The sequence below is a fragment of the Sylvia atricapilla genome, chromosome 2 (assembly GCF_009819655.1).
Source record: "Sylvia atricapilla isolate bSylAtr1 chromosome 2, bSylAtr1.pri, whole genome shotgun sequence".
In the NCBI taxonomy this organism is placed as follows: Eukaryota; Metazoa; Chordata; class Aves; order Passeriformes; family Sylviidae; genus Sylvia; species Sylvia atricapilla.
Genome location: NC_089141.1, coordinates 36,301,373 through 36,315,006, shown reverse-complemented (window position 1 = coordinate 36,315,006; position 13,634 = coordinate 36,301,373). Strand labels below are relative to the sequence as shown.

At 42.4% G+C, this 13,634-nt stretch overlaps 2 protein-coding genes across 2 annotated transcripts; both read right to left on the bottom strand.

Moving 5' to 3' along the window:
- Nucleotides 1-7,648: 7,648 nt before the first annotated feature.
- Nucleotides 7,649-9,878, bottom strand: C2H11orf97 (chromosome 2 C11orf97 homolog). Its single transcript, XM_066340324.1, has 3 exons — nucleotides 9,815-9,878; nucleotides 9,416-9,520; nucleotides 7,649-7,788 (listed from the first exon to the last, which is right to left on the bottom strand). The coding sequence occupies exons 1-3, from the start codon at nucleotides 9,876-9,878 to the stop codon at nucleotides 7,649-7,651; spliced, it is 309 nt and encodes a 102-aa protein (XP_066196421.1).
- A 1,531-nt stretch (nucleotides 9,879-11,409) lies between these two features.
- On the bottom strand, nucleotides 11,410-13,610 carry ANKRD49 (ankyrin repeat domain 49). Its single transcript, XM_066341333.1, has 3 exons — nucleotides 13,574-13,610; nucleotides 12,809-13,079; nucleotides 11,410-12,366 (listed from the first exon to the last, which is right to left on the bottom strand). The coding sequence occupies exons 2-3, from the start codon at nucleotides 13,064-13,066 to the stop codon at nucleotides 11,908-11,910; spliced, it is 717 nt and encodes a 238-aa protein (XP_066197430.1). The 5' UTR covers nucleotides 13,067-13,079; nucleotides 13,574-13,610; the 3' UTR covers nucleotides 11,410-11,907.
- Between the last annotated feature and the right edge of the window lie 24 nt (nucleotides 13,611-13,634).

The following is a 13,634-nucleotide window of genomic DNA, read 5'->3' as shown; positions in this document are numbered from 1 at the left end:
CCTCACACCCTTCTCCCGCTCTAGTGTGGATCTTCCCACAGTCCTTTGAACTTCTCCAACGTGAGTCCTTCCCAGGTCCTGTGGTTCTTCATGAGCTGCTCCAGCGTGGCTCCCTTCCCCAGGGTGCAGTGCTTCAGGAACAGATTTCTCCAGTGTGGGTCCCCAGTGAGGTTACAAGTCCTACCAGCAAGCCTGGCCCAGCGTGGGCTTCTTTTCTCTATGGGGCCACAGATCCTGGTCAGCAGCGGAGCCTCCTATGGGCATTCACCTGCTCTGGTGTGAGGTCCTCCCTGGGTGCCAGGGGAACATCCTGCCTCACCATGGACCGTGCGCTGCAGGGGAACCTCTGCTCAGCCCTTGCAGCACCTCTGCCCCTTTCTTCTGCACTGGCCTTGCAGTCTGCTCTCACATATTTTCATTCCTCTCTTCTCTGCATGCAACTGCTTCTGTGCAGGTTTTTCTTCTTAAATGCATTGTCCCAAAGGTGCTATTGCTATCACTGATGGGTCAACCATGGCCAGTGGTGTGTCTGTCCTGGAGCTGGCTGGTATTGGCTCCACTAGACATGGGGGACAGTTTCTAGCACTCCTCAGAGAAGCCACCCCTTTCACCCCATGACTACCAGAACCTTGCCACACAAACCCCCTATATGAGCACATGTAGGAAGAGCACAGGGGAGAGGGCCACAGAGGGAGGAGAGCCCTGCCATACACATCACTAAGGCTGACACAGTCCCAGGTCTTCCCTGCCCTGTTGCCCATGAGAAAGCAGGACTGCTCTGCTGCTTCCCATGTGCATTCTCATTTATTTCTTCCAGTCCACACCTGAAACAGCCAAAGGTTTTAAACTCTGGCGAAAGGGTTTTCCCACACCAGCTGAGCTGTGATTAACACACTGTATCCTGTGGCATCTCTTGGAATATGCAGGGGATTTTTTTTAAACAGATGTAATTTAGAGAGTTAGGTTGACAGAAATTTTGAATAAGTCCCTTATTTAGGAAAAAAAAAAAAAAAAAAGAAAAAATAGAAGTGCCGGCTGCCGCAATAACTTTGAATTCCTATCAAATTCAACCAGTTTTAAGCATGTCTAGGAACTGCAACAATTTGGAAAACTAAAGGAAAATAAATTTTAAAAGAAGATTCTTTTTGCTCCTTAACAGCTTTCTTAGGATCATACATGTTTACTTTAAAATCTCACAGTTATTTAAAAACTACAAAACCTCGTGGTTACCAGAAAATTACATTTTCCAGGTCTGCTTCACAGAAAAAGTTCATCACATAGGCTCAAAACTTTTTCCTAAGTAATTTGCTTCAGTGTGCTGAGAGCTTGTAGACTCACACAGTTCAGTGTTTGTACAGAACTGAACAAGTTTCCAGCTCTGACATTGTGTACACTCATATCCAACAGCTATAGATCCAAGATCCTCTCATATATATCTACTGAAGGCAGCAGAGTTACTCCAGGTTCAAATTCTCACTGACTGTTTGGATTTCAGAACAGATTTTACATACCACATACATCAAAGCACTGCGATTTGACTCTATATTAGTAAATAAAGTGATTCAGGCCAGTTGATTTAAAAAAATAAAGCATAGTTGTGTGAGAGGCTGGTGTTAGGCTAGAAGCTAAGTCATGTACATCCATAAACCTATTGTACATAGTCATTCCCTACTGTGTACATAGTACTTCCATAGTCCATGCTGCAAGCACTCATAAACTATAAGAAATGCCAACAGCCGTGATTGCAGTTGTTATCCGGAGCTGCCTGCTTCAACATACAGAGCTGGCGGGAAGGGATCTCCAGGGAACACTAGTCCACCCTAGTGGATGAGCTGAATCATTGCCGGCACTTGCACCTGTCTTGATGAATAATTGATTTTAGTCACAAAATGGGAATATGGGAAAGTTACTTTGCTACAGTAGAAAACTGGGAAAAAAAATTAAAAACCCAAAACACAGAAATACAATGCTAAGGAAGAGTAGAATCCTGTGAAGCCAAAAGCTGTACATAGAGCCCACCCAATACAAAGAACACTACATAAAATGAACATAATCCCTACTCTGCATTAACCAAAGATTCAAAGTGATCCAAACCTACAACTCTTATTTTGTTTGTTCAGACATTTTTCCAATAATATGAGAAATCTAGGACTTGTGAAAGTGAGTGGGAGAGCTCAATTGACTTCTGTGGAATTCTGATTCACTCAATAAATTTGATCATAACAACAGCAATGACAGTTCTTATTTTCATTCAGGACCTTTCAGCATCGATACGTGACTTTGGAGGAGTCTTTATTTAGTCATGTTTCCATTTCCATTGCTTGAAGATTTGCTGCTAAGCATTCCAAATTCAAAGACTGACCAGTTACACTGATGATGCAAAGCCTAATCTTGCCTATGGTAAGTCAACAAAAATTTTGGCATTAATTCAGCATTTATGAAATGTTTCAGGACAATGTAACATGGAAATATTTATAAGCCAAATAGTGACAAATTTGAAAGACAAAAAACCCCCAAAAAACCAAACAACAACAACCAAAAAAAACCCAACAAAAACAAAAACAAAACCAAAAACAAACAAACAAAAAAAACCACCAAAAAAACACTCAAACCAAAAAAAACCAAAAAACCCCACCAAAAACCCCCTTCCCTTGTGAGGATTCATAGCAGAAGTTGCCTAGTTACTTCTGATTTTTGCAGTCTCAGAGTGAAACTTCAGTGTGACTTTAATCTGCACTTCAGTGGCATCCCTATTAAGACTATTGTTATACCGAGACAAATCTGTTGAATTATTTAGCATGAAATCAAAACATTGCTTTCTGTATTCCTCAACACAACATCAGCTAAAGCTCTACTTTGCATCTCAAGAAAAGCTATTACTGAAACCCACAGTAAGTTGTGGTCGTATGTACAGCATAGATATCCAAAACTATAATAATATTTGGTTTATTATTACAAATAAGAATTGAATCATTTCAAGATGAGAAGACAGTAGCCTAAATAATTTCTGAGTAATATTGCCACCTTAAATTACTTTTCTCTTTACATCTTTACACTAAATATATGTTTACATTTACATGTTATATGTAGTCCACTAGTTCAAAAATCTTTATAGAATTTATATATAGAGCCAAATGAAATATGTATTTGAGATATATTTTAGAATTTTTACAAATTACAGATCAGACTGCTTTGTTGTTACCGTCTTCTATCCATCCCAATATGGGAAACAGCAGAAATACATTTTATTCATCATAGTCACTATTAAAGTAATGGCAGTTGTGCCTTCATCTCCAAGTCCAGCAGACTCCCAGAAATTTGGTGTAGTAAATTTAACAGCCAGATATGATGTGTTGCTGTAGAGTTAGAGGGATACAGAGAGTGACCTCACTGTCAGGACCAAGGTTAGAAGTCAAGCATGCTCAGATCTCTGTGTAGGTCAGATGTTTCTCTTCCCTTTTTAATGTGTCGTTTCTTGTCTGGAGAAATAAATACGAGCCTAGGAGTAACCCATGTCAGCTTCAGTTCACCTCATTTCTGCCATAGTACGCAGAAAACCCATGGCACAATCACATCAGCTACTTTGTGCTGGCAGGGTTTTGTCAAGCTGTTTTGTTCACTCTGGTTTGGGAAAAACTGCATGGACATTACTGAGAAGTACAACATGATGAAGGTTGAGTAGTGTTGCCAGATGCCTGAAGACCTCCCACAAGGAACACGTGGTTTTGTCTGCTTTGGAGATAAACCAGTCCAAGGAGATAGCCCCATGGACTGAGGACCACCCAGACCTCTTGGCACTATATATGCACCTTGGGAGTGCTCTAACAGCTCCATGGAAATCACAGCAAGTTCTCATGCTGCTGATAGTCAGGAATTTAAAATAATATGCTGTGTATTAGTAATGAAGCTGTTGCAAAATAAAAAATATTTTGCTTATTTGAATGTTGAATATTTGCCATTACTAACAGCAGTAAATATTTTCACCTGGAGCTTCCCAGCTGGCCTGCTCCTCTACTCTGGCTCACTCTGTTTTGTCACACTATAGAAATATTTAAGCCAAGAAAAGTCTTTGAAGCTATTTGTCAACTGTTTTACAAAGACAGTTGAAAAGGTGCTGTGAGACATGGTTGTGTTTTCAGCCACAGCTATCAACCCAGACATTCTGTCAGCCAGGGAAACCTTGTGGAGTTTTTCATCATAAGAAAATGTGATCAACTTCAAAGCATAGGAGGATGCTGTCTGGTACAAAAATGACACTAATAATGATGTTGAAGTCTCTTTTTCATAAATAGTGCCTATCATTTCAATGCAAGTTTTGCCAAGAAAGAACCTAAATTCTCTATGAAAAGGCAAGATAAAAGTTTTGTTCTGTATAAATGATATACTTTGTATTTCAGCACGAAGTTTAAATGCCTGTAATTTGATTACCTAGTGTTTCATATGCATGATTATGGTCTTTCTTCTTGGAAGTTTAAAATTCAGAAATACGATGAGAAATAGAAGATCCAGTTGAAAGTTGATGCCTGAACAGTTTCTGGACAAACAAACTCATGTTTCTGCATATGCAGCAAAGGCAATGTTAAAATATTCTGCCCAGCTACAATTTCACTTGTGACTATGAGCAATGTTGGATTAAAACCATGCGAAGTTGATATTTCCAGGTCAAGGCACAGGCATGAACAAATGTGCTGTGCACACTGTGAATGAAGGCTCCTGTCCAGGACACTCTTCAGTCTTCCATTGAAGCACACAGCTTTGTTGTTCACCAGCAGAAATCAGAGCAGAATTTTTCCTAGCAGTCCCACACGATACTCAGACACTTGACACACATGTGGGTACCAGCAAGCCAGAATTTGGCTCTGTGGATATTTGAAAGCAGTTATCAATAATTTCAACTTTCCTTGAGTTTTCTGAGCACTGGATTTCATCTTATGCAGCCACAATGGCAAGAGACAGTGATGTGCAACCAGCACTGCTACTCTCATTTTACCCAGTGAGCATCTCCCTGGACAGAGAGAAAGGATTTGTGGTGAAACTTCTATTTAGACATCTTTAAACATCAGGGATTTAGGCCATATCTCAGTCTAGGAGACAAAACTAGCCCTAATTTGAAGTAAATCTCCTAAACTACATATAATCTAGTTATGGGGCTCTTAATACCAACTGCTTTAATAACTTGACCCCCTCCTGTTGTGCTTCATTACTCAATAATGTAGATGTAGCCTTGGAAAAATATGTTTAATCGCTAGCACTAGTACAGACAATGGTGTAATGATATAAGCAATGACAACAATTGTCTTTCAAAACAGTAGTGATGAGTTTGGTGATTAATTAATAAAATCTAAAAACAGAAAAGGTTAGCTGGACAGTTAGACAGTAAAATGTCACTGTGATAATACAAAGCAAACTAATAGTAATTTGGTGTTACCTCACTGTGAGAGTAGCAAGTTATTTCAGGTTCCATGCTGACTCTGTGGTTTTTTGATACTATGATAGTTCTTATATGAAGAGAGGCTTATTAATGTTAAACTTTCATTAAATCAGGCTAGATACCGAATCACAAACTCTTCCCTTCTGAAATGCTCAATTTAATGGATAAACTCCTAAAGCATTATGAGGCATTTCTTCAATTACATTAAAATAATCTTCTGGAACTTAGAATCACTTTGCAAAAGAGAAAACTTTGAAAATACTGACTTTCACAGTTGCACATTTTTCAGCACTGGTGGAAATATGGATTTGGCTACTTACAGTATCAGATTAAAAAGTAGTATGAGGATATGAATAAAACAACAAAAAGGAAATAGCTCCATATTCAACTAGAACTTTATTCAAAATCCTGTAAATAAACATCTACATTTCCAAAGGTAGCTAGTTATGCTGGTGTTTGATTTGACACATCAAAGCAGGCTGAGGTCTTCACAGCACTGACATTCAGCAATCTGCAAAAAAGACAACATCTCCTCTAAGGATAGATGAGACACCACATAGTGTGCCCTCCAAACCACTGGTCACTTTTAGGGAAAGACAATAAAAGGAAGAAGCAAAATGGATTTACTTAAGTAAATTCAGCAATATGAATATATATTTTTTTCTTTTTCTCTGTTCTGTTTATATCTCCTGCATATTTTCCCTTCATTTATTATAGTTTCTATCTCTGTGTTCCTGAACTGTATTCTCTTCTTTTCTGTTTCCTTCAGGAATTTCTCACCTTCTGTGTCTCCTCTTTCATTCCCTTTATCAGTGCTTCTTCCTTTTCCTTCACTGGTTCCTCTCCCTCTGGCACTAAACTTAGTGGGCTCATCTTCTCTCATCATCTCTTCCCTTTTATCCATTTCTATAGCCTGTACCCACTCCATCTCCCCCCTAGTCTCTCTTTTCTTCCCCAGATGCTTACCCAGAAAAGAGTGCATGGATGGAGATGGTTTGGTTAACAGAGGAGCTGAAGCCAGATTGCTCCTAGTTTTTCTCCCATTATGTATCTTTTCTGCCACCCTTTTTCTCATGATGCCTGCCTGCCCACTCAAAACAGGCAGCATAGCTAGCAAGGAGGGCACCACTTGTCTCTAGCAGCAGTCCCTGAGAACGAAAGTACCTCCAAACTCCCAAAGGAAAACCAACAGATTTTCAGCATCTACATCAATCTGAAAGTGCTTTGTTTTAAAGCTCTTCTTTCTTCATGGTTCTGAACAGGAAATGTAGAAGACCACGATCTTTGAAAACTCTGCTTGCCTTCAGTAGTTTGCCTGAGGTACATGAGCTTTAAAATAATGCCAACATCTCAAAACTCTGAGTCATTCTGTAGTTGTTACGTCTGCTCTATAGCTAAAGTGTTCCTACATGTAAGCAACTAAAGTAAAGGCAGCGTGGCAGAAGGCTGTACTGGTTAAACACTTCTAATACCAGTAATGGTTTAATCCATGATGCTCTTGTAACTAAGATGCCACTATCTCCTGATCCCATAAGATCAAGATAGAAAGAAAGAGATGCTAGTCATGCAGCTTCCTGTATTTTTAAACCACTACCCCAAGAATGTGGGAAGGAGCATCATGTAATGGTAAAATATGCTGAGTTCATATATTCTGCCAAGTCATGGCACTAAAAATATTCCTCTTAAAAAGCAAACAAACTGTTTCCTTAAGGTTTAAAGAGAGTTAGGTTAGGAGAGAATGTGGGCACACACTAAGTTAAAACCTATTAAGAACATGTCTGCTCCACAAAAGCCACACTCTACAGACTGTAAAGAGAAACATATTTCCCAAAGCACCAGCTGACCATTGCAGGCAAATATGAAAATGCCTGAAAGGACACCTAGATCAAGCTCTTTTCAGGAGGTGTGCTGGAGGAGTGCTTTTCCAAATAATTGAGTTTCTTAACGTTGGATGCTAAGAACAGTAAGGCTTATAATGAACATGAAACTAACACCATCTATCTGTGGGAACCAAGTGATTATTCCACAAAATAGATGTGGAACCTTTACAAAAGGTTTCAGAATATGAATAAGGTGACTCAACACAGCAGTCCTGAACAGATTTCTTCTGCAACAATTTCAAAATCTGTTGCCTACTTACTAAAGGAAGAGGTGGATTAGCTCTGCAGAAAGATGCCCTGCAACTTAAAAATGAGGTGTTATAGTGAAAGTTTCTTATTATTGACTCTTACTTTTCATTCTTGCATGTCTTGAGTAGAATTGAGGCTGTAAAAGTAAATTGTTGCTGTTCTGTGACACTGGTTCCAGGCTTCTAATGGAGAAATTGTTCTTCACATTCCAAACTCCTTCCAGAGACACTGTTAACAATTTTGCAAAATATTAGCTTTATAACTGATTACTTCCGCTTGTTCTAGAATTAATATAAAACTACACAATAATATTCTTCCATAGTTAACGAAAAGAGATTGACATCTTCAGAGAGCAATTCAGATTGCTAAAGGTACAACAACGCTCTCTACTGTTTATAGAAGCTCTTAGGACTACTCAGGCACCTAAATGAAGCAGGATACAGCTTGTCTATAATAAATAAGAAACAGCAGTAATACCACTGATGCAGTCAGCATCCTTTTTTGGTCATACTGGAATACCAAATGCCCTCATAAAAATATAGAAAACAACAACACCCACCTCCAAAAAAAACTCAACCCAAGCCAAAAATTAACCAACCAATCAAAAAACCAAAGCCATCACCATCAGAACAAAATTTAAAGCTAATTTATTTTGGGGAAAGGTTACAATTTACTGGCCACCTAATTTATTTTAAACATTACACTGTAGTAGTCTAAACTGTGTAAATCAGTAACCATCCACCCTGGCAATTGTTGCCTATCAGAGCCCAAGACCACTTAGTAAGCATCTCTAATTGTCCAAACAGCTGAAAAAGGAATTCAGCACTTGCTGAATAATTTGTACACCAGCATCTATATTTGTGATATTTATCATTGTTATGCTATGCCTATAACACTATGCTGTACATACAATTTCAGTATAGAGCTTGCTGTAGATCCTTATTATACAGTCCTGTAACAAATATTTGTGTAGTATTTCTCTATTACCTTTAGTACTTTAAGCCTTTGTAACATACATTTCTTAGGGACACTCCTCAAAAGTCATGAGAACATATAAGGTAGCATCCATCTATTCAACCAGACTGAAATATTCCAGACAATTTTGATCCATTGGCAAAGGGATGCAGAAAAAACAGTTGTGTTAGGTCTCAGTAACATTAGGCACATGAGCAGATTGAGCAGACCAGTGTTAACATCTGCAACTGACCTCTGTGTTCAGGACCCCTTTTCAGTCAACAGGAAAAGAACAGGCACTTTTAGAGCATGACACATGCAATGACAGGTGTCTAAGACAAGTCAAAAGGATGTCCAAAGTGCCTTTTCTCCTCTTCTTACTACACACAGAGGCTACCTAAGCCAGTCATTTGCAGGTGTGTGTTCTAATTCCCTACAGAGCCTAATCACAGTAATAAGAATTACAGGCTCAAATGGTCTTTACATCTGCTGGGTACTGAATACATCACCTAATTTAGGTTACATTTTTGTCTGTGAATCCAACTGTTTTAAATTCATTTTGAGTGGGTTTAGGAATGGGTCTCAATCCTACACAAGAAAAACAGTATTCTAATAACTACAGCATTTTTCTCAAAGAAAAAGGTAACAAAACCTCCCTACTGCTTGGCAATTGTTTCTGGTTTATTAAATTGATATATCATATGGAATTATCTGTGTTCTCACTGGTCTCATAATTTCTGACCAAAAAAAGAGAGAGAAAGGTAATAAAGACCATATGCAATTCTGCTGTTTCTAAATGTTCTGCACATAATTACATAAATGTTCTGTAATTTTGCCACAGTTCCTCAAAACAATCACTTCTCCTGACAAACACTTGCCGGTTTCTGACAAAGAGGATTACCTGCAGCTGGATGTTTAACATTGCATTCTTCTTCCTGAAAATGAAAGTGCTCCTCCAGTATTTCTTTAACTCTCCTAGGTGGCTCAACATATACACATTTCTGCCCTGTTAGTGAAATATATTACAAAACAACCAGTTACTATAAATCCCCTGAATGCTGTGGTTTGCTGAATGCAATTATCAAGTTACGCTACTCTGCATCCATCTTCAGCACACTGTGAACCCACTCATTTACAAACACATGACAGTGCTCAGCCAGGCTTTACTCCCCAGCACTGAGCAATAACCAAATCATTACACATATATTATACTGTTCAGCCAGGCCCTACACCCCAGCGCTGAGCAATTCCTCAGCACAGGAGGATGCTACAGGACAGGACCCGGTGGCTACAGCCAGACGGGTTGTGCTGGCAGCCAAAGCCACCCCAGGGCCACTCAGAGAGACGGCCACTGTGCTCCCCATGACAGACATCCCAAGGCAGGGCGTAGATGGAGAGGCATCCAAGAAGATGTCCTCGCCGCAGGACGTCTCCAAGGAGCTGAAGAGGGATGCGGACACCCCAGGGCAGCAGTGCCAGCACCTGCCGCGGTGCTGGGGGCCATCAGCGAGGAGTCGCGGGGAACGGCTGGGCCGCCGAGGGGACAGGGCGGAGCGGGCCCGGGCCGGGGCGGGGTGGCCGGGGGCCGGGGACCGCCGTGCTCACGGTCCTGCTCGCCGCGGGCACCGCTGCCCGGCTCCCCGGCCGCCGCGGACAGCCGCCGGCCCGCCGCCCTCATGGCCGCCGCGCCAGGGCGCTTGTGCCGGGCTGTCGCGCCGGGGTTGCCAGGCTGCCCGGCAGGCGGGGCCCGAGGCAGGGTGCGGCCGGCAGCCAGCCCCAGCGACAGCACGGCCCGGCCGCCGCTTGGGGCACGGGGTGGGGACGGCTCTGGGGGTCGCTACTCCTTTGTGTCACTCAGCGGGGGCACGGGAGGGGCACGCACATCACAAACCCCGTGCCGCTGCGGGCCGTCACCACGGGCGTGCCCTGCGGAGAGATGCCGTGTCATCCTCGCCCGAGGCAATCCCGGACTGAGGGGGAAGAACGACAGAGTCCAGTTTAACTGATGTTTATCTGCTGCTACTCAAAACTCCGAGTTTGGTCATAAAACGAGACATCTTCAGATACTGCTTATTGGACTGAAGTGGCCTCGTAACATCTCTATTACTCCTTAATACATTTCAAAGTATATTCATCTTCTTCCACAGATGTCCTGAAACCAAACTTTCAAAAATAATAAGCATTAAAATCATGTTACGCCATTCACAGTTCAGAAGCTTCCATTTTCCAACAGAAAGCGCTGAATACGACACACTGCTTCTAAAAGGTGGGTGACCAAGGCACCATCCGCAATAGCTTGATCAGAGCAACAAACGTGGGCCAACAAACCCCAACCCTGCTGCTACTGCTACGATTGTGCTGCAGATGTTAGTGCAAGGAGCTTGGGATCACTCAGGAAGGCATCTGCATGGGACAGTGACTAGTGTTTACTACAGCTTCTCCTAGTGACAGTACTTCAGCGCTGACATGCAATTTTCAATTCGTTTAACAGAGAAGAGACTTTCTCCACTTCTCAACTAAAGACGGTAAAGTTGAAGCTGAAAATCATACTGCATATGCTTACCATGGGGAAATGTTAGTGTACTAACTCAAAAGTGCAAGAAAAATACTAAATTACCTGCAACTATATCAGACACAACAGTATGTTGGCTGTTATTCCTCACATGGTTGCGGCTCATTTTTTCCAACTAATGCCACATTCTTTACATTAAGTCTTTATGCAACTTAATTTCAAGGGAAAAGTAAACAGGATCTTGATGGAAGAGCACTTCCTCGAAAAGCACCAGGGGAAAAAAAAAATAAAACTATCTTCTTATCCTATGAACAATGTGTTTGATTTATGAACACGCAATTGCATTGATAAATCGACTTTCAATTAAAAAGATGACAAAATACTTTGGGTTAAATATTTTATTTTATAATAAGCCTTACATTAGGTTCATTAAACATTTTGTGTATCACCCAAATAAGTTACATTCATTCTGAGCTTTCATGCAGTTTTAAAAAAGTTAAAATTTCTCAAAAAATAATTTTCAAGTGAGCGGTAATAAACTCTGCATAACCAAGCCAGAATTTTTTCATATCAAGTAAATATTCCAGTTTTCCCTCCTCCTTTGACACTACAGACAACTTAAAAAGGCCTCTCCAAATCTGCACTAATTAAATAGAAACTCACAGAAATTACTGAGACTTTCTGACTACCTTGACTAACAGCAGTAACGCTTCAAAGTACAAGCATGACCACTGAGCTGCGCTGCAGGAAGTGACATTTTTGCCTGAGGAGAATACTGAAGTGTCTTAAATTAGAACCTCTTTGCAAAGAGACACACCACCACCGACGGGCATGCAGAACACTAACAAGAAAGAGGCTGAAAACCTCACATTCACAAGCTTTTATGGGGACACAGCATTTATGCAGTCTTCTACTATTTCAAAAAGGTAATGATATATATCAGTCCTCCTCGCAATGTCAAGGGCAGTTTCATCCAAGTTGTTTTTCAAGTCTGGCTTCACGTAGCGATTCATGAGGAGGAGCTCTAGGGTTTCCCTGCTGTTTTTGTTTCCCGCAGCAATGTGCAGGGGCGTCAGCAGGCCGTTTGTCTGCGCGTTGATGTCTGCGCCCTGCTGCAGCAGGAACGCGGCCACGCTGGTGTTGTTCCACTTGCAGGCGCTGTGCAGGGGCGTCCAGCCGTCCACGGTCTGCGCGTGAACGTCGGCCCCGTGGGCCACCAACTCGTGGGCAACATCCAAGTGCCCGCTGTAGGCAGCTCGATGGAGAGGAGTGTACTGATCTTCATCACGAGCGTTCACTGGAGCCAGCTTTTCTGTCAGGAGCCTCCTCACGGTACTCAGCTGTTTAAAGAAAACAGGGAACTTCACGTGATTCTATGAAACAAGATGTATGGCTTTGATGGTCCTGAAGTTTAATGGAAAAGCAATTTCTGTCAGTGTCAAAAGCACTAATAAAATCTCAGATACATCCTCTCCACCCCAGTTAAAAGGCTTATTTGCCATGAAGAGCCTAGCATGCTTTCATAGAAGCTAAAGAAAGTGGCGTTACTTGAACTTTGAACTGGAATCAAAATTGGTTCTAAAAGCAAATGGATCCAGAGATGTTTTAGTGTGTATGGGCTACAAAGGAGGACGTTTTACTGCGGCTTGCAAAATCAGATCGAAACAGTTCAGAGAAAGAAAGAAAAGTATAGGTACATTTTTGTTCATGGATGAGACTACAGACATGAGCTCAAAATAACATTCTTGTAAATCACAAATAGGAACAGAGCAAGTGCTTTACCCGATTGTTTTCAGCTGCCCAGAGTAGCAATTTCTCTGGATGTTTTTCCATTTTCTTCTCTTGCATTTCGTACCATTCCTCCGTTCTTTCTTGCTCATCATCATCATCATCAGACTGTCCTGACCAACAGCTCTGAGTTCCTACAGGAATCAAATGCCTGTGCGTCTCCAGCAGTTCAAGTTGGTTAAAGTGCTCGGTGAAGTCTTCAAACAGCTCGCTGTCATCATCGTCTTCATCAGCTTGCTTGTCTTTATTCATTTTCAGTCAGCATCTGTGAGCAGCAATGTACAACAATACTTATACTGACTGTAACTGTTATCTGTGCACGGTCAGTAAAACTATCTGATGGATGATGGCGATGTCAACAAACAGCGAAACTCCAGGCAAAACTCAGCGATCCTCCGCTAACCCGGGCTTTGCCAGCTCTCCCAGAACTCACAGATATTATCCACGCTATGGAAGCACCGCGTTACCCCGATCCGCGACCGGCACCGCCTTCAGACTGCAGCGCAACACTGCGCGGGGGCTTGCCGAGCGCACTCGAAACGCTGCTCACTTTTACTAACAAAGGGTCTGGAGGCAGCCCGGACTTTGGGGCAGTCTCTGCTCCGCCCCAGCGGCCCGGCCCGGCCCGCAGCACGGGCGCCGCTCCCCTCCGCGGGGCCCGCATCGCCCCGGGCGGGCCCCACCGCCCCGCAAGAGCCCTGCCGCCCCCCGCCCGCCCCGCGGCTCTCCCCTCCGCCCCGCCCGGCCCCGCTCCGCTACCTGCGGCCGCAGCGCCGCCGGGGCTCGGGCGGGCCCGCAGAGCGCTTCCGGGCCGCGCGGC